The sequence below is a fragment of the Sparus aurata genome, chromosome 21, assembly GCF_900880675.1.
Source record: "Sparus aurata chromosome 21, fSpaAur1.1, whole genome shotgun sequence".
Lineage (NCBI taxonomy): Eukaryota > Metazoa > Chordata > Actinopteri > Spariformes > Sparidae > Sparus > Sparus aurata.
Window position 1 is genome coordinate 18,960,977 of NC_044207.1, and position 24,078 is coordinate 18,985,054.

General features: G+C 40.7%; 2 protein-coding genes across 17 annotated transcripts; one reads left to right on the top strand and one right to left on the bottom strand.

The window, feature by feature from the left end:
- The first annotated feature begins 1,391 nt into the window (after window positions 1–1,391).
- Window positions 1,392–13,170, top strand: eef1da (eukaryotic translation elongation factor 1 delta a (guanine nucleotide exchange protein)). 16 transcript variants are annotated; one of them, XM_030402145.1, is made up of 11 exons: window positions 1,427–1,543; window positions 2,013–2,021; window positions 4,087–4,716; window positions 5,915–6,029; window positions 7,059–7,130; window positions 8,359–8,415; window positions 10,132–10,210; window positions 10,309–10,403; window positions 10,862–11,053; window positions 11,412–11,606; window positions 13,053–13,170. In XM_030402145.1, exons 3-11 carry the CDS (start codon window positions 4,118–4,120, stop codon window positions 13,089–13,091), a joined length of 1,443 nt encoding a protein of 480 aa, XP_030258005.1. In that variant the 5' UTR covers window positions 1,427–1,543; window positions 2,013–2,021; window positions 4,087–4,117; the 3' UTR covers window positions 13,092–13,170. The 16 variants fall into 16 exon arrangements, with proteins under 16 accessions (XP_030258012.1, XP_030258016.1, XP_030258017.1 ...); XM_030402150.1 differs by lacking the exon at window positions 4,087–4,716 and adding an exon at window positions 3,414–3,449 and having other exon boundaries at window positions 1,477–1,543; XM_030402146.1 differs by lacking the exon at window positions 8,359–8,415.
- Window positions 12,932–23,894, bottom strand: LOC115572386 (E3 ubiquitin/ISG15 ligase TRIM25-like). Its single transcript, XM_030402396.1, has 15 exons — window positions 23,183–23,894; window positions 22,379–22,474; window positions 21,977–22,210; window positions 21,731–21,890; window positions 21,533–21,634; window positions 20,313–20,411; window positions 19,451–19,514; window positions 19,264–19,306; window positions 18,061–18,666; window positions 16,533–16,619; window positions 16,195–16,428; window positions 14,569–14,728; window positions 14,430–14,480; window positions 13,878–13,937; window positions 12,932–13,787 (listed from the first exon to the last, which is right to left on the bottom strand). Exons 1-15 carry the CDS (start codon window positions 23,777–23,779, stop codon window positions 13,261–13,263), a joined length of 3,120 nt encoding a protein of 1,039 aa, XP_030258256.1. The 5' UTR covers window positions 23,780–23,894; the 3' UTR covers window positions 12,932–13,260.
- Between the last annotated feature and the right edge of the window lie 184 nt (window positions 23,895–24,078).

Here is a 24,078-nt window from a genome sequence, read left to right on the forward strand (position 1 = left end):
ATGCCCCTAAACACATTCTGGAGGAGCTTTTGGGTGGAATTTCTATTTTTCACAAACAGCTTAGGTCTAATCCTCAGTCATTTTTCATTTTGGAGGTGATTTTGAAGTGAGATTTCTCTACTTTGCTGCAGTGACATGTAATGAATCTGTGATAAAGTGAAACATCTGGAAGAAAGTGCAAAGAAATTTATCAAGTAACCTATAAAGGAATTGATTTGACACAAGGTCAAATGTTAGAATATGCTTAGGTCTAACCCTCAGTTATTGACTGAAGTCAGTTTACTGCCTCTGACAGAAAAGTACAACTTTTGCAAAACTTTCGAAAAAAAAAGTGTCACTACATATAGGTACTAGTGGACTCCAAACAGTCTGAAACATGCTCCGAAACACCTCCTGGAGAAATATTATGGGAAATTGACTACACAGTCAATGACTGAAGTCAGTTTACCCTTCAACCCCAAATGGCCTGAAATGGGCTCCTAAACACTTTCAGGAGGAACATTTTTGGCCCTGACTGACTGACCGACCTCTATTTTATTTCATAAACTGTATGTTTGTTTGTTTTTTTTGGTTGTTTTTTTCTGTCCCAAATCCTGTCAAATCTACTCATTAAACCACTCATCACATCTTTATATTGACCTTATAATAAAGATCTTTAAAAAGTCTGGAATAGTGTGGAAATATTAACCTGTAAATACAACAACAACAACAACAACAACTATTATTATTATTATTATTATTATTATTATTATTATTATTATCTATTTCATTAATAATCATCATCATCACAACAACAACAACTCATCATAACAATAATTAGGAATTGTTGTTGTTGGTTGATTGTCTTTTTTCTCTGTTCTATAGAAATATCATTAACAATATTTCGTAGTCTTGCATAGTTTCTCTGTTTATGGTCAGTTGAATTTAGCTCGATTAGTCTGCCCTCTGCAGGACAATGGAATTAAAAACATATTTGTTTTTCATCACCTGATCTAAACTTAAACTTTGTAACATTTCATCCAGTTTTATTTTAAGAGATGTAGTAACAGAGGTCTGTTAAAACTAAAAACAAAAGCAGCAGTGCGTCATTGTTGAGACCACACATAAAATCAGTATCACAGTTATGTAAGTAGGAGGCTGGTGGGCCCATGAACCACCAGCCTGTCAAAACATCATGAGAATAACCACTCACAGCTCCCTGTTAACTACCGGTCCCCTGGAATCATGGGAAATGGAGTCTTTAACCAAAATGGATCATACCAATCTTAGGGAATGGCGTTATTCGTTGCAAAAACATGGTTTCCCTTTTATCTTAAGGATTTAAATAAACTACGTATTTTATTGTGTGTTTGTATGGTATCATGAATATCATTTACATTAAATGAACGCGTAAATCATCGATAAAGACATTGTTGGCCCCCCTTCTGTCACTGAAGAATACTGGCAGCCCTTCGCCGCTAGCTCTCTTCTCCCGTCGGATTACAGCCGAGGCGGCACGCCAAGTGACGGTTACTGAGCCATAAAACGTCGAATAAAGCAAAGAGTAAGTGCAGCAACGTTGTATTTTGTGACCCAGAACCTAATACAAAGTGTACTGTTGTAAAAACCCATAAACTACTCTGAAATTTTAGTTTTCAAACGCCACGTGGTCAACGGAACTACTAGTTGCTGAGGCTGTCAAAAACTCAACGTAACAAATCCTAACTTTAGCTAGTGTCTGTTGAGCAACCAACTGATGAGACAACACGAATCTCTATCATTAATGTAACTTTAACTGCTGCACTTGACACATTTTTGACGGGTAATTAATATGAGTTACTTAAGTGAATCTGAAATGACAAATTGTTGGGAAGTTGTGGGTTTTTTTGTTTTGTTTTTTAAGCTGTGTCCCAGTACTAATATTCTAACTTTTAACTTCACGTTGCCTTCATGTTAGCATTCCTCATAATGTTAAGGTTTGTAGTTCATAGAATTGTTTTGTCATTGTCTCCCATTTCCATGTCGCATTCCAGGCACTAAAGGTAAGTATTGATGTTGAAGCTGCATTTTAGCTGATGCTCAAGCACATGCACTGGTTTATTGCTGTCATATGGTGTAATGGAAGTGTTTTACACTCAGTTGCAGGTTTATTGGTTAACTTGCACCTGGCCCAAACTAGTGCCATGCAATACAATACAGCAGCCCTGCAGTAAATTCCTCATTCTTCTAACCCACTGCCAATAAATTGAGACAATGTAAAACAAAACTAAAAACGCGGTGCTTTTGTTCTGATGCAGCATCCTATTTCTGTTAGCGGGCACCAATCTTTGTTCTCAGTGTCCACAACGCTATCTGATGTCAGGAGTAGTAGCCTATCGGCACTGAATAATCTGAATTTGCTTGCTAACGCTACCAAGTGAAAGTGGAATGAATGTATGAAGTAGTAGAAAATGGAAATGCAGTAGCAAAGTACCTCCAAATTGTACACAAGTACGGTGCTTGAGTACATTGTGGTTGATGACAGGTTATTCTTCAATATTCTCGATACAAGATTTTTATTTTTTCTGTAAATGTATATCAGTTGCAGTTATCAGTGTCCTTGATTACTAATAATCAGTATCAGCCCTCAAAAAGCCATATCAGTCGGCCCCTGATTTTGGAGGCTGTACTTAGTGTTGCTGTTGAATCATATAGCCCTTGAGTGGTGTTACCCTTATTTCATCTAATCTCACAAGTGTATTCAAAGTAGGGCTGCAACTCCCTTAATTGGTAGAATAATTAGTCAATCTTTTTCTGTAAAATAAAAAAAAAAGAGTTTTAAAAACTGTCCATAAAAATTCCCAGAGCTCTAGATGACTATTCACATTGCTCATTTTGTACTACTAATTGTCAAAAGAACCAACAATCTTTAATGTAAACTGCAACAAAAACAGACTGTCAGAAAATACTCGCATTCAGGAAGTTGGTACAAGCATATGTTTGGCATTTTTGTTCGAAAAGTGACCCAGACAATAGGGTTTTCTGAAGCGTTTCAGCTTTAATAAGTCATCTAAGATTAACACACTGCAATTCAGAAGCAAAAACTTAAATAAATTTGAATCAGCACCTCTTCAGGTAGAAATTACTGCCAGGCTTTTGTATTAATCTGCTATAGTTTTAGCTAGGTGTTCTTAATAAAGTGGCAACTGAGTGTATATCTGCACTGAAAGTGCTTGCAAGTTATTTATTTATTATTGTTTTTATGTATTTTTTTTCATGCATGAACTGAAAAAAACAACTGCTTTTCCAATGTAAATGGTGTCTCTTGGTTGTCATGTTTGGCTGCTTGTCTAAAGGTAGCGCTGCTATTGTCTGTAATGATGCTTGATTTATTTTCATGTAATTCAAATTTCAGCAATTACTTTGAATTATTTAAATATTCCATCCCACAATAGGTAGTGTGCATTATCCTGCAGCATGCCAAAACGAAGGTGAGGCAGACGGTGTTGCACAGGTTGGGTTTTTGGAATGTAACAAAAGCAACGTCTTGACACATTTAATGTTAAAACAGTGCTTCTTTGTTAATTGGACACAGCTGCTGTGTGTTTTGAAAGGATAACCTTCTAATGTTTCACCACACCTGTCATTAACTGGGTGTTTCAAATTAAAATTTCAGTGCTCCCTGATTGAAAAAAAAAAAAAAAAAACCTAACCTTAAATGTTGGCCATTCATATCTGGTATGTGTGTTAGCCACATTACATTTTGCATTGTTTGTTTTGGCTTTGCATTTGAAAAGTCCAATGTGAGATTGATCTGATAAACTGTTAACTTTTGGGGGCATTATTCCTCATTCTAAAATCTTGCACAAACGAGGCCCTCTACATTCTCAGGTTCATTCTTACAGTCATGTACCGCTCATTCAGGGAAATGGGAAATTTAAGCTTTTTGATCAATCCAGTGCCTCTTGCCCTCAAGATCACATTGGCATCACATATCAGCTGTTTTATGAGCTTTCGTTGATGTGTCTAACCAGTAACGTTCCTTTGTGATGCTAATGACACACTGAGCTAACGGCTTTAGCTTCCACCTGTTGCTTCTTTTCTCTCCTCATAAACCTGAAACAAAAGTGAATAAAGAAGAGACCCCTTTAAAAGAGAAATGGATCAGTCTTTTCCCAACTATCAGCATGGAGAAGCCCCTCAGCCTGCTGCACCAGTGGGAGCCTTCAGGCTTGGAAATGTTCTCACGCAGGAGAGAGGCATCATCAGTGGAGACAAAGTCCAGTTTGGGAGGCCACGCCGGCACACACGTTTGTCCCAGTCAGAGGGACAGGGCTCTGGGGCTGAAGAGGAGTGGTTGAGCTCCTCCATGGAAGGTACCGGCTCCTATGGTCAAAGCCCCATCCTGCAGGGCATGCAGGCAGAGGGAATGTGGTACCAACGTAGCGCCTATGAGCATGCGGAGAGCAACTATCAACGCTGGCGTGCTGCCAATGGCAGCGGAGCACTGTCATCTTCTCCAAGGAGTCCAAATACTAGAGGCTACCAGAGCTTCCAGAACAGACGCGGCCGCGGTCAACAGCAGGATCAGGGACACCCTGTTACCACCGTGAAGGCCTCTGGTACCCCCCACCGTCAAAATAGTAAAGGGCGATATCGCACTTCCTCTGAGACCGAGCGGGGGGGCAAAGGCAGCAGGGGTCCGACCCAGAGAAGGAGAGGCCTCTCTGAGACGGAAGGCAGGCCCAGATGGGACAAGTATGGCACCTTTCTCACAGGGAATGGGAGAGACATGATGTGTGTTTTCCGTTTATTTAACTATCATGTTCTTTTGCGTTTTTTTTGTTGTCTGTCTGCATTTTTGTTTGGCCTTTTTCAGTTATGCTAACTTCTGTATCGTGTATGATATGTTTGACATGCAAGTGTATAGATGAGCCTTTGTTGAGTCAGACTGACTTAGAATAAACATAATACCCTTAGTTAAGCAGTGCCAATAGAGTGTTGAACCTCACTTAGCTTTCACCAGGCTAGGTGCACATTCCCTTATAACACGCTATGTGGCGGAATCTGAGGAACCATTAACTTGTACCAGTAGCCGAAACGGCCCCCATCAATGTAGACATGTACTGTCATATATAGTAAACTGGTTCTGTGTGTGGTCATGGTCATGCAGCAAAGTCGAGTCAAAGCTTATTAAAGCTCATATCACAAAGTGTTGCCTAAAAGGGCTTTACATAGTTTAAAAATAGCAAAAAGGCTACTTAAAGAAAACAAGTATTTGTTTTAAAACAAGCCATTAATAAGAGAACTATGATAAGTCCAATCAAAAAATAATGAGAAGCGATAGCAAAAAATAAAGAACACTGTAAACCGTAAACAGAGTAGAAGTTGGATTGCAAAAGTTTAGTATTGTGGGGGGGGGGGTGTCTGCCGGGACTAAGGGGGTTGTTAGCGGGCAGTGACCAACCCTTTGTTTGATAATCCAGTCTTTGCAGACCAGGCAACTGTGTTTCACTGACTGAGGAATGTGTAGATGCCTGTCGGCTGCGGTAACTCGTCAGCAAAAAGAGAAGGGAGGTGAAGCATGTATGCAATAGTTTGCCCAGTTTGTTTCAGCATTTTTTTGTTTTGTTTTTATTTATACAAAAACTGATTCCTGTTCTTATGCCATTATTTACTGTGTACATGATGATAACTGTCTGTTATGCTTTGTTTTGTCTCTCCCTATTCCAAGCACAACTCCATCTGTGGCTCTGCATGATGTAGTAACCTGTCATATACAATGTCTTGGTCAGGCACCTAATCGATCCATGTTCTGACATTCAGTTCTTGTCACTGATTGTGCTGGCTGTAAAAACTAAACACCTGATCATGACTGCTAGTTGGGAGATAAACTTTTGGATGCAGATCAGTGCTTTCATCTTATTTCTCCTGAATTTTTGACTTCCCTCTTCAGTACCAACATGAGTGGACTGCAGTGCCTCGCCTCTGAGAACATCTGGTTCGACAAACAGCGCTACGATGAGGCTGAGAAGCGCTTCTATGAGGGAGTCAATGGACCCTCCACACAGGTAGAACAAGCATTGTGGTTTGAAAGCTGGACTGTTTTTGTTATGCAGCCCAAGAAAAAGTTGGGCTCCTCCTCCTGTCATTCCTGTCTTTCCTCTTGAAGTTTCTTTCTTCTCCTGTCTAACACCTCCCCAGCTCACTCTTCCATGTCAGTCATTGGCCTGTTAGATCAAGCAATAGTTACATCATAGTCAGTCACAGCCCTCAGCAGACCTGTGTGTGTGTGTGTGTGTGTGTGTGTGTGTGTGTGTGTGTGTGTGTGTGTGTGTGTGTGTGTGTGTGTGTGTGTGTGTGTGTGTGTGTGTGTGTGTGTGTGTGTTAAGCCACTCGATTTAGAAGTGGCTCATCCTAATGAGAGGGGGTCAGGTGATTTGGCAGCTGTCTCTGCTCCTCAGGCTGACCAAGGGTGGCAGCTCTAGGAGTCTCTAAACAGGCCTGTGAAACAATGGAGAGATTGGGGTATGATAACTTCCAGGTCTTAGTTTAATTTCACTCAATTCACAAAAGGCTATAGAGCCTTGCTTGTGATTTCAAATGAAGCAGATTGTTTGATAATTTGGTTACTCAGGATAATTTACATTATCTTATTTTTGTCGGCCTGTTATTTGGATGGACAGTAGTTTCTTGAATGTAGTTTTAGAATGGTTCACGTTTCAGTACAACATGTGCTGTCTTGGGAACATGACAGCTGCACTATGGGAGTTGCAGGGCAGGTCGTCATCCTGGATTTGTGTGCCCTTATGTCTGCTGCCAAAATTGTGTGTAACCTTTTATGTTGCAACATGAGGCTCAACTTCATAACCGCAGCTCACATTTCTTTGCATTTGATTGACTGCTGTCCTCTAGATTTATTGGTTTACAAGCACCTTGTTTTAAAAAGAACCCACTTTTTCATTCCTTTTGAAATTATTCAAATCTTTTGATAAGAGTCATTCTATATCTTGGGTGTAAGGGCTGACCTGCTTTTGCATGCTGCTTTTGTCTTGTCAATGCTCACGCTCCATCAATGCTCTACCCACATATACCTTCAGGACAAAGAAGTTAATGCCATCCTGCAGGACATTGCTAAGTCCCGACAGAATATCCAGCAGTCCCTAAGCGGAGTGAGTACTGTACTATAAACGAGCTACAGGCATACAACCCCTTTAGTGGCAGGACAGTACTCACTAATGTTCGTGTACCAGCCCTAAAACGGGGTAATAGCTGTTGAATGGGTAATGATGATAAAGTATTTACTTCTTAGGGATTTTTTTTGCCTTATTTCAGTCCTAGAAAGCCTTAAGCCTGCATCTGAGAAGAAATTGCTTGTATTGCATGCTGCTTTTTCTGTTCCGTGATGCCTTTTCTCCCTTTTGTCTCTGCTTCCCCCATAATCCTCATTGCAATCTGTAAGTAAGATGCTTATGTTTTTGTCTTTACATCACTGACATTTTCTATATCAGCAGCAGTGAAGCAAGTATGCTTTATTGCGTAAAAAAAGCATACTACAATTGAAAGCATTATAGGTAGCTGTATTTTGTTCCTCCTGTCCACGCTGACTGCGAAAGCGGTCCCTTCTTGATGCCTTTTAACGTGTTTAATTGGTGATAAAATCCACCGTCCAAAAATACACTCTGAAATTGTGATAAAGCTGCTGTATTGTTTTTTTTAATGCTTTTTTTTCCGTACGAAATTCTCTCCTAGCTTTCTTAGCCAAGGCAGAGGAGGAATTATTAAAACACTGTTCATGGCAGCAACAAGGGTAGTTTCATACTGGGAGGACTAACGAGACAATATCTACTCGATTTAGAAACTCATATTACCTTCAGCAGTAATCTTTCTATGGGGAGAGCTCTGTGGCTTTTATTGTGAAGAAGTTATAGTAATTGTATGTATGTATTGTAACTGAAGTAGCAGAGCCTCTTTGTGAGCGTTGATTCTTGGATAGTACTGCAGGGATCAGGACAAGCGTATTATTGCTTTACAACACATATTTAAGCAGGTGTTTGCTGGAAACAGCTGCTGTGAAGGGGTTAATGAGTGTTGCAGACCCAGTTTTACGGCCCATGGCATGAACGTGTGGTTCAACAGTTTAAAGGGTCTGTAGACCTGCAGCATTAGTTGACATTTTGGCACTACTTGTAATTTGATTTTCTGTGGGTATAAACAAGTTTTAACATTTTAAGACTGCATTAATAAACTATTTGTGTGATGATCTCAACATCAGTTTCTATCTTTTTTACTGACAACTGTGAGGCTGCAGCATGTGTAGCATTCGACTTTCTACCTACAACCGTCTTTTTGTCTTCATGTTTTCCTCCTCACTTTCACCTGGTACATCACCGGGTGCAGGTGAAAACTGCCCTGCAACAAGCCAAAGGGCGCCCACAGAAACGGCAGCACAGAAATGTAAGTCCTCCTCGTCCAGCTTTGCTGCTCAGACCTGCATGCAGCGTGGGTGAGACAGACAGCCAAGGTGTGCTAGCTGTGACTGCTGCTGCCTGGAGTGGAGTGTGTTACTGCTCAGGGTTGGGCGATATCTACTAAATTGGTATATGATGATGTCCTCAGTGCAACATTGGGGAATTTACTGGGGAATGTACTGTTTTACTGTGTTTCTGAGTTTGAAGTAGTGTTTCCCCTCAGAATTGCTGTAGTCAGGAGTTGCTCATTAGCACACCACTGTGGCCACCATTGTTTCCTGCTGCTCTGATCCACACATATACATACATCCCTGTGCACAGTTTAAAATGGTCTTAATTTCTGCACCACGTCTGTAACTTGTTGTAAGCCTCAGAAACTTACAACAAAGTTTGCAGGCTAGCAGTACATACAAAGCTAAATGCAGAAAACCCAAAGTAATGATGGAATGATTGAGAGAAACACACTAACAGCAGCCTACAGAGAAGAAACACAGCTGCCATCAATGTAACTGAACATGGAGACGTAACATTCATTGAGCAGCAACACACTTAATTTCATTTTCTCTTCCACATGTCATACAAATAACTCCTGCCTTACAGCAACTCTGAAGGGACACAGTCATTTCTGTGCTCTCAGTTGGGGGGGTCTTTTGAAATCATGATATTGTGATGGTACAAGTTTCAGAAGTTGATGACTGTCAGCTGTTGCCGACTGATGATGCCACTCTGTATCAGCCCAACCCTACTGCTATTATCGCAGCGCTAAGATGTCCTATCCTGCACCACCATCACCCCATCCTGCATCTGTTTTGTTATACACTACCACTAACTGATTCATAATGTGTAATTCAGGGGCCAAAATTAAGACCTTGAGGATTTTTCTGGGTTTTGAGATCATAATTATCAAATACTATTACATTGCAAGTAATTTTCACAAGTCAAATATTTCCTTTTCTTCAATCTTGAAAATCTATTCTTGTATGTAGTTTAACTTTCATGTAAATACTGAATTAACTGATCAATGAAACTGAAAGGAGTAGTTTGACATTTGGGGAAATACACTTAATGGCATGTTGCATTAGTAAATCAATACTAATCTCACATTTGTTCTAGCTCAGCACAAAGACTGGAAACAAAGGGAGACAGATCCACCTGCTAGTGCCTCCTGCACTCATTAAGAGATTATATCCCATTACTTCAATCCATGCAAATATTAAACTGGCATGTTTGGGTTTTGTTTATGACTTTTGTTTTCTTTTTGTGCTGGTTGGTTGATTTGGTTACCTTTTTGAAGATCAAAGCTTAGCTAGTCGTTTCCTGAGCATGGCATCAATCGTCACATATTTTGGTGAAAAAATGTTTGTTTTTTTCCCCCAGCGATGTAAAACCACTTCTACTACTTTTTAAAATGTGTTCATTTTGGTGTGATAATGAGTTTTTCTGCATGCTCACATTGTAAATATCAGACCTTAATCCTTTTAATGGGAGATAGTGGAAGTTAATTTTAATATTGTGTGTGTGAAGTGTATTCAAATGATTGTCCTGTAACAGATTTTACATTTTACCCTTGCATGTTTTTTGTTTCTTTGCTTGCTTCTTCCCTTCAGTTTTTAATTGTCTCAGCCTGGTTGATGATGCATTTACTTTGTCACCATTTGAACCCTGTCCTGTCACTGGGTAATTCATTTAATTGTTTCCACAGTCATCCTCACATGCAGGAGACCAGGAGCTGGTCTCACGAATGAAGAGCCTGGAGCTGGAGAACCAGACTCTGTACAAAGGTGTGTGTTTTGTTTTGTTTTTTGGATGTTTTCATGGGCTCTCACGTACTTGTTGCACACTATTAATACTCAACTCTCCTATTGTGTTTGTTCGTCAGTGGTGGAGACCATGAGAGCAGCCCTGCAGAAGCTGGAGACCAGAGTGGCTGTTCTGGAAAAGACCCCAGCAACTGCAGCCGTCCCATGTGCCAAGGTAGATTATCATATTATGGTATTGAAAGTTTTGTAGGTGTCTGTTAAATCTATTTTTTGTTTAAATGTCTGAAAGAGGAGAAACCTGTCTCTCTAGCATAATCTGAAATTGAATATGCCAATGAGGTTGACACTATTTTAAAAAATCAATTGATTAAAAAATCACTTGCTATGCCAAATTGTTTTCTTTTCTTTTTTTTTAAAGTTCTAAGTTCCATCTTTGTTGTTTTTTTCATCTGCTTTCATTTTTTGTTTGCTTTGTCTTATCTGATGCTATTTACAATTACATGTGATTGAATTGAACGATTTAGTATGAGCTCTGTGGCTTCTTTCTTTCCCTGCACATCACTGTTGTTGTGTGCCTTTTTACCATGATTCAAACAAATTGAGATTTAAAAAACAAAGAGAAATAAGAGTAGCTCACAGCTTTTTTCCTTTTCTTTCCATTGTTTTCAACAGGCTGCTCCAGTCAAACAGGTAGAGAATGGAGATGACGACGACGACGATGACGACATCGATCTGTTCGGCAGCGATGATGATGATGAGGAGGCAGCCCGCATCAAGCAGGAGCGTGTGGATGCCTACGCAGCCAAGAAATCCAAGAAACCCACCCTCATTGCCAAGTCATCAATTCTGTTGGATGTCAAGCCTGTACGTAACCACCTAAAGTAAATCTCATATTCATGTGCTAGTTCCATTGCAGCTGTGTTCTCATGTAGGGAACATACAGCTCAAATTCCCAGGCCATGAATTTGTTGGTGTAATAAATCAGTGTTTTCTTTTTTTTTAGAAAAACTTAAGATGTATAAGAACTTTATGATAGATCTTCTTAAATATTTCTGCCATTCAGCCAAGGACACTCTCAGGCTAAATAATTTAAAATGCCTGTAGTTTAACTTAAAGTATGCGGTTTTATGGCAAACATTTATAAAAGCTTTGCTGCAATATGGTGCATCCTTTGTTGAATCATATCTTTAAGATAATGTCCCTGTTCCCTGTGTTGCCTTAGTGGGACGATGAGACTGATATGGCACAGCTGGAGCAGTGTGTGCGCTCAGTACAGATGGACGGGCTCCTGTGGGGAGCATCCAAATTGGTGCCAGTCGGCTACGGCATCAAGAAGCTGCAGATCAACTGTGTGGTTGAAGACGACAAAGTTGGCACAGACATCCTTGAAGAGGAGATCACCAAGTTTGAGGACTTTGTAAGTTGACTTAATTTATCTTCTGACCTTTGAAGACATCTGTTTTTATAGAGATGCATTGATCAAAATTTTCTCGGCCATCTGACTTCCCACTTTGTTAGTCTTATCCGCCAATTCCAATTTTATTTGTGAGAACTAGCATTAGCAGCATATACAAACACTTTAACATCCCACTTACAGGGTTCGTACGGGTGCTTGAAATCCTTGAAAGTGCTTGAATTCCAATGTTGCATTTTCAAGGTCTGAAAAGTGCTTGGATTTTAGTTTAATTGCTTGAAAGTGCTTGACATTATAACTCTGTCTTGGCAAAATTGGGATCAGACTAGATAGTTTGCTTAGTACAAAGAGAAGTAAAATCAGTGTGTGTGTGTATCATCACACATGCAGCCTAGAGAAGGATGGCTGAGGAGAAGGTGAATTTGATGCAATTTGGAGTGATGACATGTTCAGTATTAATAAACTGATGAATAAGCGAACAACTTAAAAAAGTTTATGTCAAAAAGGAAAATGACATGGTGTTCTCAGGTATCTCTCCTTGTCTCGGTGCAAGTGTGCCTGAAGTCGCCAAGTGGCTTCCCTTTTTTTGGATAAAACTTTGTGTTCTCCTTTAATTTCTAAAGTTTTTGCTATTATGAAACATCATTGTAGATGTTTACAGCATAATACAATGTACATAATTGTGATAAAAAGTGAAAAAAACATCATGAGTGTGTATATATATTTCTGTAGATATGTATTTTACCCCAGCGATAAGGTACTGGAAAAGTTTGAAAATGACCCTTAAAAGTGCTTGAAAAGTGCTTGAATTTCACCTTAAAAAATGTGTACAAACCCTGCACTTAATTAAATGGTGAAAGTAAATATAAGTTCCCCCTTCATAAACATTTACAGTGTGTACTGGTATCTGGGACTCTTATTGAGGGAGTCTAATGTAGAGGTCGACCGATTAAGCCAGTGAGTGATATCGGCCAATTAATCGGCTATCGGCTTTTTCCTGCTCCAAACTATCGTTATATCGGCCTTTAAAAATCCACTATCGATCGACCTCTAGTCTAATGCTCTGCATCGTGGCGTTATTTGGCAGTCACAACCCTCCACTACAATGTTTTACTTTCCCAAAAAGAGAACTGATGCAGCAGGTCAGTTTAACACACCTTCTCAACGTCCATATCTCTGCTCTGCATGGACAGCAGAGGATAAGAGTGACTGTAAATGAGAGTTCAATATCCATACCACAGTGCAATCTTCTCATCTAAATCTCCACCAGAAAATTCTAAGCCTAAATGTCGAGGGGAAAAATAAAAAAAATTTCCATAGTCTGTATCTGATATGAAATGCTTTATTTCTCAAGTAAAATGGCTTCGTGCACAAGAAATTAGTATATAACATCATTAAATTATTCAAATAAATATAAACCTTGACTTTTGATTTTTCTACCTTTTACAGGTCCAGAGTGTCGATGTTGCTGCCTTCAACAAGATCTAAGCTCCACCTGCTCCACCAAAGTGTTGCTGCTGCTCTCTGCTTGCACGGTCTCAGATTAAATGTTAAGTTTTGAGCACAATCTTCTGTCTCTTCTTTATTATATTTTAACCTCACAATTACAAGGTTACGTAACAGGTGTGCTCGCTGGGAGTGTGGTCAGCATCAACATTTAAAGAGAGCACAGCTTCAACGAAGAGCCCAACCCCACCCAAAATCCTGCATATACAGGCTGGGTGAATGTAGTCTTGACTTTATGGAGTAAATCCATTGTGTCAGAAACATTAAAGAAAGACAGAGTCCCGCCCCTGAAGTCCAGATACACTCCAATCCTGCTGCTGCAGGAAGCGGCAACCATCACACTCTCCTTATTGTGCTGAAACGAACAGAGTGAGTAAGAGCAGTCCAGGCTCCAGGACTTGGAATTGTGGCCAAGCTTGCTGTCACTCCCTCCTCCACTCCTGCTCATGTTTTTGTAGCAGATGCCAATAGAAACCCCTCCTTTACCAGCCCACTCCACCTCCCAGTAGCAGCGGCCAGCCATCCCAGCTCTGCACAGCACCTGGGCCCAGCTGGTGAAGCGAGACGGGTGGTCGGGGTAGGGCTGGGGCTCCAGACGAGTGGTCACACCTCTTCGGCCATCAGAGAAGCTCAGATAAGGGTTGGCTGTGTTTGGGTCCAGGGTTATATCATTGTGATCTGCACACAGTGTAGCAGCATGTCGTCAGACACCAACACATGGTCATTGGTTCATAAAGATGGAAACTTAAAAAAGAAAAATTCACTCACATTGTAGAAAATCAGCTCTAGTCTTCGGTTCCGAGTTGTATGGTATGTCAGCATCTTTTGCTGTAAGATACATGACGAGGTTGACGGTCAATAAATACTGATACATTTTTTTTCAAAACTAATACCTGATTTAAGTCATTTCCAAAAGGGAATAAAGTCTGGATAATCAAATTGATAAAGCTAAATCTCAGAAGCTAATATTGTACTTTTTACTGCATTTCTTTCATCTGGAATTTAGTTACTTTTCAGATTTACGATTTTTTGCCCTTCAGAGGAAACCATGTACTGTACTTTTTTTGAGTTCTATTCTTAAAGAATATGATGCTTTGCTCTAAATTAAACTACCCAACCATTTAAAGAAGGTAAAATGAGCTCAACTTAAAACATCCACGGCACTGCTGTAAAATGCAACGTGAACCATTTTTACAACTTCGAAGTAAATTTAGCTGATAATAGCTCAGTTTTAGATTGCTGAGCTATGATTAGACCGTTGCTGTGCGGGGAGGAGGGTTTACAAAATGTCCAAGTGAGCTATAAATAAAACTCACCCACCTTTAGTCTTTTCCGAGGCACTTCGATTGCTGGTTTCCTTCAGGGAAATTACTAGAAATGCAAACAAGCAAATATTATTCACTGTATATCATTTCTAATAACATAACGGTGATCTTTATCAGAGGTAACGGATACAGACCCTTATCAGAGATCCTGTTGAATTCTCTCTCAAGTGTTTCGTCCAGACTGGCTGTGAGATCAGCCAGGGCTCCTCTCATTCCCTTATACATCATGTATTGAAGAGCGTCAGTGTTGGGCATCTCCAGAGTCTTTGCATGGAAGTGAAGAGACCTGCATCTCTGCATTGGTGTCCAACACAAACCAAATTAGACGACAACATTTGAATGGCAATGTAACAACATCAACAAATCAGGACGGAATCACGACAGTACGTGTTACCGGTTGGTCTGTCAGGAAGCAAACAAAGGAAAAAGGTGAATAAAATATCAACTACACTAGAATAATAACGTAAAGCTATAAAGCAAAGAACTTTTGGGATATGGTGATGTGGTCGTTATCATTATGTTGGGAAACTTTGTGACCCCAACAGATCTTTGGCAATTAAAGTTTCTATACTCAGTGGTTGAACAACCCAAATTATAAAAGTATATTATCGTTCTAACTTTCAATATAAAGAAATGAATGCGACCAGAACTCCCTGCTACAGGTTTAACATCTGTACAACATTATGCACTGTACATTAGTGATAATACACACTTAGTTCTAACGATCATCTTCCTCAGAAGGCCCCTTAATGTTTATTGATGTGTTTGTCAAAATGATCCCAGCGACATGTTTTGTGTGAATACCACACAGTTTGACTCTTGATTTTATAATTTCTAGTGACATAAAAGATATGACAATGCCTCAGTTTGAATCAACTTTTTAAAAACCTGAATTAAGCAGAAACTTTCCACTACGGCAGTTTCACAAAGAGCTTTTAAATTCGGCAAGATGGGTCATTCCAAAGGTCACAGTGAATGTAATTTATTTCCTCATAAAAAAAAAACCTAGAAAAAGGTGATATTTTTTATAGTATTTTGAATCCCGATTTGTTTACATCCATGATTAGTGGAGTATTGAAATTTGAAATGTACATTTCAGCCAATCTTGTATTAATTCTTCTATATTTGTTATTATAAATACTTTAGATTTTTCTTAATTTGACATGTTTATTGCTTTTGGAAATGTTGAGACTTGTCTTTTTTTTTTTTTTTTTTAAGAAAGAACAATAGGGCAGTCCACACATAATTTTTTTTCTCTTTAAAGTTTTTTCTTCTGAAATGAGTGAGTGAAAAGTTATTTTTTTAAATGTGATTTTCACTTGGCCTCAGACGCAAAAAAAAAAAAAACACAATTTAGATCAGACTCTGAAAATGGATCACCAGAAGAAAAAAAAAAATCCTAACTTGCCTCTCAGGGCAATTCTTCTTCTTCACTTGATTATTTGCATTGCAGCTCTGGTGATCAGTCAAGCCTTTCTACCTGATGAATGTGTCCCATAGCTCATATTCAGTGTTAAATGTTTGATAAATACGAGCCCAGAAAAATAGCAAACACCCTGAAGGGTAATAAGAGGCTCTAGAAACACACTGGGAGTCGCTATTAAAAGAAATAAAAATAAAGATAAAAATAAAACCAGCTGCAGTAATGAAGTCCTGAGGAGGTAAAGGAATGAAAGATCATCTCTATTTCTAAAGGTATGAAGACGTGGTCGGAGCAGCCTGTCATCACATTAACGACTGAGTTCTCTTCTGTCCCATACCTGAAGGAAGTGAACGTGGTCCTCGGTGCGAGAGAGCTTCTCCAGCTCAGCGTCGGCCCTCCTGAGCTCCACCATCTCCCTCTGGTTCCTCTCCAGCAGCTCCTCGGCCTGACTGACAGCTGCTCTCTCCTGGACTCTGAGCAGCTCCTTCAGCTCGCCGCTCTGTTTCTCTATGGAGCGGATCAGCTTGGAGAAAATCCTCTCGCCCTCCTCCACTGCTGCCTCTGTGGAGTGCTGCGGAGAGGATGAAAGTTTTTTGTTTTTTTTGGTCTCCAGGAATCATGCATAGCCCGCCTTTGAGTGTCAACAACATATTTAGAGCGGCTCTGGATGCTCACCTTGATGTATCTAACAACATATCTCAGTTCCTTCTCCGTGTCCTTCAGTTTCTGCACGGACTTCAAAGAGGCTTCTTGGAGTTTTTTCTGAGAGAATACAAAAGATGGATATCACACAGTGCCGTCCCTCCGGCTGCTCACTCCAGTATTTCTGCCACGCTTCACTTTCATGAGGGAAAGTTTTGATTTTACAATCAAAGGACCGCATTGCACCGGAGGGGCCTTTGGTCTATCACTCTAAACTTTCGACACAGCAACATCAGAGCACAAGACATGTCCGTAGGACCAGGCCACATTTTTAAACTCCTTGTGTTCAATATTTGACATGCCGAAGAGAAAGATCCATCATCTTAACACACCAGACAAAGACACTTGGTGTTTTATATCAACACAGTCAGCACTCAGAGCAGCAGGGACTGTGTTATGTGTTTAAGAACCCTGAGTCAAAGTCACAGCATCTTCATTAAACCCTCCCTGCCTGCTGAACGTCCACATCTGTCAAACACAACAGAATTTATGCTACACCTAGAAATGTGTCGTCTCCAATATCACATTCATGCGGGATCAGATTTGTGTTGAAGGGTTCACTATCTCTGGAGGACTGAGAGTGCTGAAATTAGAGATAAATATATACATATGAATGAGTAAATAACAAGCTAATGCCATTAAATGCACCAAAAATAATATTGAAAGTTAATGCAGCCATTCACTTATATGAGATGTGACATAAATAGATATTTCTGCTTTGATTTGCCTCTGCATTTATCAAGCTTTGTGATCTATTTGTTACTTGCCCAGTTAGTTTTCCATTTTTGACACATATTTGCATATTTTTTTTTCTGTATTTTATTTCCAATTTCCAATATTTATTTCTACAAACTGCTGTGACATTATGTCAATAAAGTGTGTCAGGATCAACCTGGATAAAGAGATGTGAAAGGAAAACACAGATGTAAATACAAAAATAAATACATTTTAAAATGATTACGGCAATAAATGAAATACAAATTAAATGGGAAAGAAGATAAGCAGTTGAATTAACACAAAAGGTAAATAAATACAGAGGCAAATTTAAAAAAGATCTTTATCTAACAGTTTATAAATTGATGAATGTCTACATTTATATTTGGTGCATTTAATGGCATATTAATTTATTTATTGAGCCAGTTGTTGATTTATTTCTTTATTTTGGCAGTGTCAAACCTCCGTACCTGTCCACATGCTTACCACCAACTACTGGGAAACTTTCCAAATGAAATAGTTTCACAATTTGTAAAGTATAGTTGTTTGCTTTCTTTTGAATGGGATAACTATACATACACTCAAACACAGACATTCAAGTATATACTGTATTAATTTTGGCGATAAACTTACATGATGTGTCGTATTACTTTAAAGCACTGATGTAAAAGATAGGAGTTTAAGGCTATTTAACTACAACTCAAGCTGTTCAGAAACAGGTGACCTCCCCTACATTTAAATTAATAGTTCAACATTTTAAGAGTGTAGGAATAAGAATCAAACCCACCTGCTGAGCTGCTCTCTCCTCCACCACTGAGACAGCATTGTGGCCCTTGTGTCTCTCTTTGACACACTGTGAGCAGACATACTGCTGGTCAGTGCGACAGAACAGCCTCAGTGGCTTCTCGTGCTGTGGGCACAGCTCGTCTCTCAGCTGATCTGAAGCCGGAATCAATTTATGTCTCTTCCCGTGGAAGCTTTCCTCATGGGCTCTCAGGTGAGCCACGCAGTAAGACTCGGAGCACGCCAGGCAGGATTTCACAGCTTTGCTTTTCCTCCCTGTACAAACACTGCACCTGACACCCTGGGGATGAGATCCAGATTGCTGAAACTTTTCCACCACTTCGCCCAGGACCGTGTTTCTGCTCAGCAGAGGTCTCGGGCTGAACACCTGCCTGCACTGAGGGCAGCTGTACTGGCCTTTCTGCTTGGGCCGGTTCCAGTAGTCCTCAATGCAGTCCAGACAGTAGCTGTGTCCGCAGGGGATGGTCACCGGGTCTCTCAAAACCTCCAGGCACACCGAGCAACAGAACTGGTCTTCTTCAATAGAAATAGTTGCTGCTGCCATTTTGACACTCTGAGCACAGACTGGAAGGTACAAAGATGGGCGTGGCTCTCAGGTGTGCTCATGAAACGCTTCTCCGGTTTCACCTGCTGCATGCCGGAGGCCTCCAATCACAGCAAACCAGGAAGAGGAAGGCTGTCCCAGATAGAGCAAAGAGCAACCGTCAGCTCCTCTTCTCCACACATGGGTTAATATAAGATGCACTGACCTGTGACGGTTCACACAAAAGCACTGCAGTCAACCTGTTATACCACTTCTGCATCGGACACTTCCAGCCTGTGTTTGTTCAGAGCACGATGAAATATAAACCAGCCACTCATGCAAATAAACACCTTGATTCAGTTTGTACAGTTGTGTTTGCTTTTTTATTTTATAGCAGGTCACAAATCACAATATATTATTACACATACACATAAAGCAAAATTAATAATTTGTTTTTCTGGTTAAAAAAAAAGAGAGAGAGAGAGAAAATAATTATAAAAGCATAGCTGTGTTAAAAGAAAAGTCACTAGAACGCACTAAGTTCCAAGGCAAATTCAGTTAGTGAATACTGAGTGAGATGTAGTGAGATCAGTCCTGCTTTGTGCTGCTTAATACTTTCAAGTAAATGCATTGTCGAGGTGATCTTATGTGGCCTGTACAAACGCTTTCCTCATCTTTACCGCCCGCTCTGCGATGTGCGGTGCAACTATAGCCCATAACAAAGCAGTTAAATGGATGCCGACGGATTAAACCGACGAGAGCGCTGAGGTAAAAAAAAAAAAAAAAACACGTTCGGCCCCGTGCAGGTGTGTGTGTGGAGTGTTGATGTCGACGTGCACGATAGGTCTACTTCCTCCGGGGGTGAGCGCGTCGCTGAAGGTGCCTCTGTCTGGATCCCGAGGAGAGTTTGGAGCCTGAGGAGACAGAGGAGGAAATAATTATAGTCTGCAGCACCCTGAGGTGACAAAAGAGAGAGAGAGACAGCTCACAAATACATTCTGAGACATGATCTGTATCATGACAGATGATAAACAGAACGATTTTGACAGTAAGATGGTCTTATATGACTACAAATAACACCACGTATACTAAATATCAACTTAAAGGGACAGTTCACCGAAAAATCATGAATACATATTTCCCCTCTTACCTGCAGGGCTTTTTATCAATTAAATTTGCTAAAGGTAATTTGACAAGTTAAGACGGATGCATTCGCTCAATTTGAAGACATTCTGGTGAAGTAACATCCATGAAACTGTTCTGGTCTTTTGATGCGTTATGCACAGATCTTCTGACTTCGGACCTGTTCCACCAGTTTGTTAGCTTAGTAAGTTTGAAGATTCAGATTTTTACATAGAAACATATGAACAACGTGTGCAATCCGATTACTAGTTATACATTAAACTAGCCAACAGTGTATACACTGTTCCGTGGTTGAAATGATCCCCACTTATCACATTAAAAAGCTGCTTTCTTTGTGATTATAGTCCAGTAATGTATTCATTCTGTGGCCTTATTGTTTACTTTTATTTCTGATACTTAAATGAAAAGGCTGTAATGCTTTTATTTAGGTCAAATATATCTTCCATCACTGCAGAAGACACTAATCTTCTGTCCCTGAATTGATCAATGGTTTGTGAGTAGTTCACATGAAATGAGCTGTACACACTAACAGCTTAAGGACAACACATTTTCAATCGGGCTCTATTTACCAAATGGTGAGAAGGCAAAGGTGGGCAGAGCAGGTCCTGGAGTGAGGAAAGGGTTGAGAGGGCTCACAGGACTTTGGTCTAGACCAGGAGGAGGGATCGCTGTAAGGACACACAGAGAACAAACACCGTTACAGAGAGAGCGTCCGGTGGTCTTATCATAGAATCTGCAGCACTCGTCCTTCCACTTGTGCAGATTCAGCAAACTCTACTGTAAACAAACATGTTGACGAAGGCGTTTGTGCCGCATCGTAACGCAGTTAGGATGAGAAGCACCAACAACACAGGGTTTCTGCAGGTTCAGAAAGTCACATTTAATATCACATAGAAGGCTTTTAAATCATGAAAACCCTGATGTAAACTGTTGGCTGGACAAAACTATACATTTGTAGATGTCACCTGGGACTATGGGAAGCTATGATGGACTTTTTTCCCTACTTTAGGACACTTTATAGTCTAAACTAACTACGTTTTAGAAGGGCCAGAATTGAAACAAAGCACCAGGGGACCAGACTTTTACATTCCCGGGTCATTTATATGTGCTAAAACTTTGCACTGTTTATTTTTTTATTAGCTTTCACAGTTAAAAAAGGAATGTTGTACAAATGTAAAGAAAAAATACATATGTTCACCTTTTATCTTTTTAGTAGTCAAGCAGGCTGTCAATTTGATTCTTGTAATGTAATCATTATACAGACAAAGTTTGTCTCCTCAAGAGCTCGAGAAAATTAACCCTTTGTCTCGGGAAAACAACATTTGTTATTCCGTGATAATGACACTAGTAACTTGTGATCTTGAAGAGAACATGAAATTGAACTTGTTATCACAGGAAAACAGAGGAAATAATATGTTGGACCCATGACCTCCATATTTTTGCCCTTACCTACAGACATAACTAATGACAGGGGTAATTATCCTACCAACAAAATGAGCAAAATGCCGGAATGAGGTTGTTAAAGGGTCGCCGGCTGAAAAGCTCTGGTCCAAATGATTAGGAAAATTGATCGACAAAAAAATGGAAAGATTAACTATTCAAGAACAGAAGAAAAATTCCAGCAAAAAAAGATTTAAGGTGTGTTTACATTCATACAAGCTCTTAAAGATGATAAATGACCCTGATAAATGCATCCCTGAATCATTAAAACCCATATTCAAAGCAGTAATTTTGCGACACTTCCAAATCGTATCATTGAGACGGGGACGGACATGTTTTCCAGACTCACCTGTTGTTGCGTCCATCTGTTCAGCTGCTCCACCCTCGCGGGGCTGCGTTGTGTCGAGCTGTACAGCAGGATTTTTTGGACCTACAATGATGACGTCCCTCACTACCAAAGAGAGACATCACGTTAAGGAGAGCTGACAGAATAGTATGCTTCAGATAAAAAAACAAAACAAAACACTAATTCAGTCTTTGGGTGTACCTCTCTCGTAGATGCAGACAAATCCTTCCTGACAGACCTCCTGCAGCAGTCCTTTAAAATCTGACACAGCTGTCATCACCAGACCAAAGGTTAGGTGGGGGTCCACAGTGACTGGAGGCAGAGCCGACAGCACAGGTGGAGTTTGGAGAGACTGACAGCTCTGAAATGACAAACCAGGACAGACCAACAGTTTAGCTAAGGTGTAAATGCCCTGGGAATGTGAAACCTCTTTCGCCGTGTCGTTACCTGGAGGAAGCTGATGTGATCCTCAGTGTGGGAGAGTTTGTCCAGTTCAGCCTCGTTCATCTTCAGCTCAGCGATCTCCTTCTGGAGCCTGTCCAGCAGCTGCTCGGCCTGACTGAGCGCCGTCTTCTCCTGGGCTTTGATCAGCTCCCTTACCTCAAAGCGCTTCAGCTCGATCGAGCGGATCAGGTCGGTGAAGACTGCGTCGCTCTCCTCGGCCACTGCCCGAGCAGAGCGCTGGAGGGAGACGCAAATCAACAAATCAACAAATGTCTGACGGATCATTGAGTTTGGGCAGCTTTAAAGGGTGACAAATACAGAATAGTTAATTGTTTACAGGCCTCCAGGAGGTGAGTCGTTTTCAGCATGCATATAGTGATCAAAACTGTGTGTGTTGGCACTTACAGTGAGAGAGAAAATGGCTTGTCTCAGCTCCTGGGCCTCCTTTTCTCTTTGATGAATCCTCAGCTGAGAGCTCTGCTTCATGTCACCAAGCTGCCTCTGAGGAAAAAATATGAAGAAATTTGGAAATCAAAGTCACTTTTACTTCAAGAGGAAAGAGTATCTTTGTGGTTATATTAAACTGAATTGTACTTTCATCTTGTACAAGATTTAACACAATGTTCATCACTTAAACATCCAGTTGACTAGTTAAAAGGTAAACATAGAGAAGCGTGGGTTCGTTTTTTGGCTGTTGCATCGCTTAAAGTTGTGAAACAGGTAGTACAATTAATATAACAAGGCCGTTTAATCGTGAAAACCGAAAGAAAGAGACATCAAATTTGTTTTTTTCTCAATCAGAGCAGGTCAAGATGAAAGATCCCAGCACATAAAAGCATAACACATGGACTAGATTCATTTGGTGTTTGCAAACAGTCTAAACCTCTGGTTACACTTGTACTTTATTTCACTTGAGAAACTGGAGGAAATAAAGATTTTGCTGCTTTTTTGAAAACTAATTTGATCAGGTCTAACTGAACACTCAATAATCAAGTCTACCTCTAGTAACTAGTAACTACACCGTCAGGTAGGCTAATTATAGTGGAGTCAACACTAAAATAGTTCCAGAGAAAGTGGCATTAAAAAAAAAAAAAAAAAAAAAGATTCAGTACTAACTTCAGGAACAGTATGTGAGTACTTAGTTACACTCCACCCCTGAGTTACAGTGAGTGATCAGCAGCCTTGTCTTTGATCAGATGATGTGATTACCTGCTTCTGTTGCATCTCCTCCTCAGCCAGCACCGTGTCGTGGCCCTTGTGTTCATCAGTCAGACACAGGTAGCAGATACACTGCCTGTCTGTGCGGCAGTACACCTCCAGCAGCTTGTCGTGTCGGCCGCAGATCGTCTCCCGGAACTTTTTGGAGGCCGACACCAGCCTGTGTTTCTTGAAGGCGGCGGACTCGTAGTGAGGCTGGACGTGCACCTCGCAGTAGGAGGCCAGACACACCAGGCAGGATTTCACAGCCTTGTTCTTCCTCCCGGTGCAGACGTCGCACTCCACGTCCTCGGCCTCGGCAAAGCTTTGCTTCGAAGGCGTCCCGGCCTCTTGGAGTCCAGTCTTCTTGAATTTCTCCACCACGTCGGCCAGCATGGTGTTTCTGGCGAGCACAGGCCTCGGGTTGAAGTTCTGCCGACATTGTGGGCAGACGTAGACCCCCAGGTAGTCGTCCTGGTCCCAGTAGTTCTTGATGCAGTCCGAGCAGTAGCTGTGTCCGCACGGGATGGTCACAGGGTCCCGCAGCACGTCCAGACAGATCGAGCAGTTGAACTGGTCCTTGTCCAGAACCACCCCGGCGTGAGCCATCGTCCACAAACACCGAGGAGAGCGTAGAAAATGAGCGAGAACACAGGAATCTGTCAGACAGACAGCTGCTGCTTTGTTTACAGGAAGTGAATGGGAGGGGGCGTGGCGAGGGAGACAGCACCGGAAACGTGGCAGAGAGTTTAATTTTTAAAAAGCACGTACTTTCAAAATAATGTTAAAGGTGCACTGTGTAGTTTTTTGCGAATCATTTTAGTCAGAAAAATCATTGACTGATTTTTATGCCCAAAGTAACTAAATAAACAAAACTCAAACTGAGTAAACCCACTGACCTTAAAGGA

What these genes read in the sequence shown, in the direction of transcription:
- eef1da (XM_030402145.1), top strand. Translation starts at nt 4,118, where the DNA reads ATGGATCAGTCTTTTCCCAACTATCAGCATGGAGAAGCCCCTCAGCCT. An exon ending in GGCAGGCCCAGATGGGACAA is followed by an intron (nt 4,717 to 5,914) that starts GTATGGCACCTT and finishes TTCCCTCTTCAG; the next exon opens with TACCAACATGAGTGGACTGC. An exon ending in TCACCAAGTTTGAGGACTTT is followed by an intron (nt 11,607 to 13,052) that starts GTAAGTTGACTT and finishes TACCTTTTACAG; the next exon opens with GTCCAGAGTGTCGATGTTGC.
- LOC115572386 (XM_030402396.1), bottom strand. Translation starts at nt 23,779, where the DNA reads ATGGCTCACGCCGGGGTGGTTCTGGACAAGGACCAGTTCAACTGCTCG. An exon ending in ATGTTGTTAGATACATCAAG is followed by an intron (nt 16,429 to 16,532) that starts GTGAGCATCCAG and finishes TCCTCTCCGCAG; the next exon opens with CACTCCACAGAGGCAGCAGT. An exon ending in TGCCTCGGAAAAGACTAAAG is followed by an intron (nt 13,938 to 14,429) that starts GTGGGTGAGTTT and finishes TGTATCTTACAG; the next exon opens with CAAAAGATGCTGACATACCA.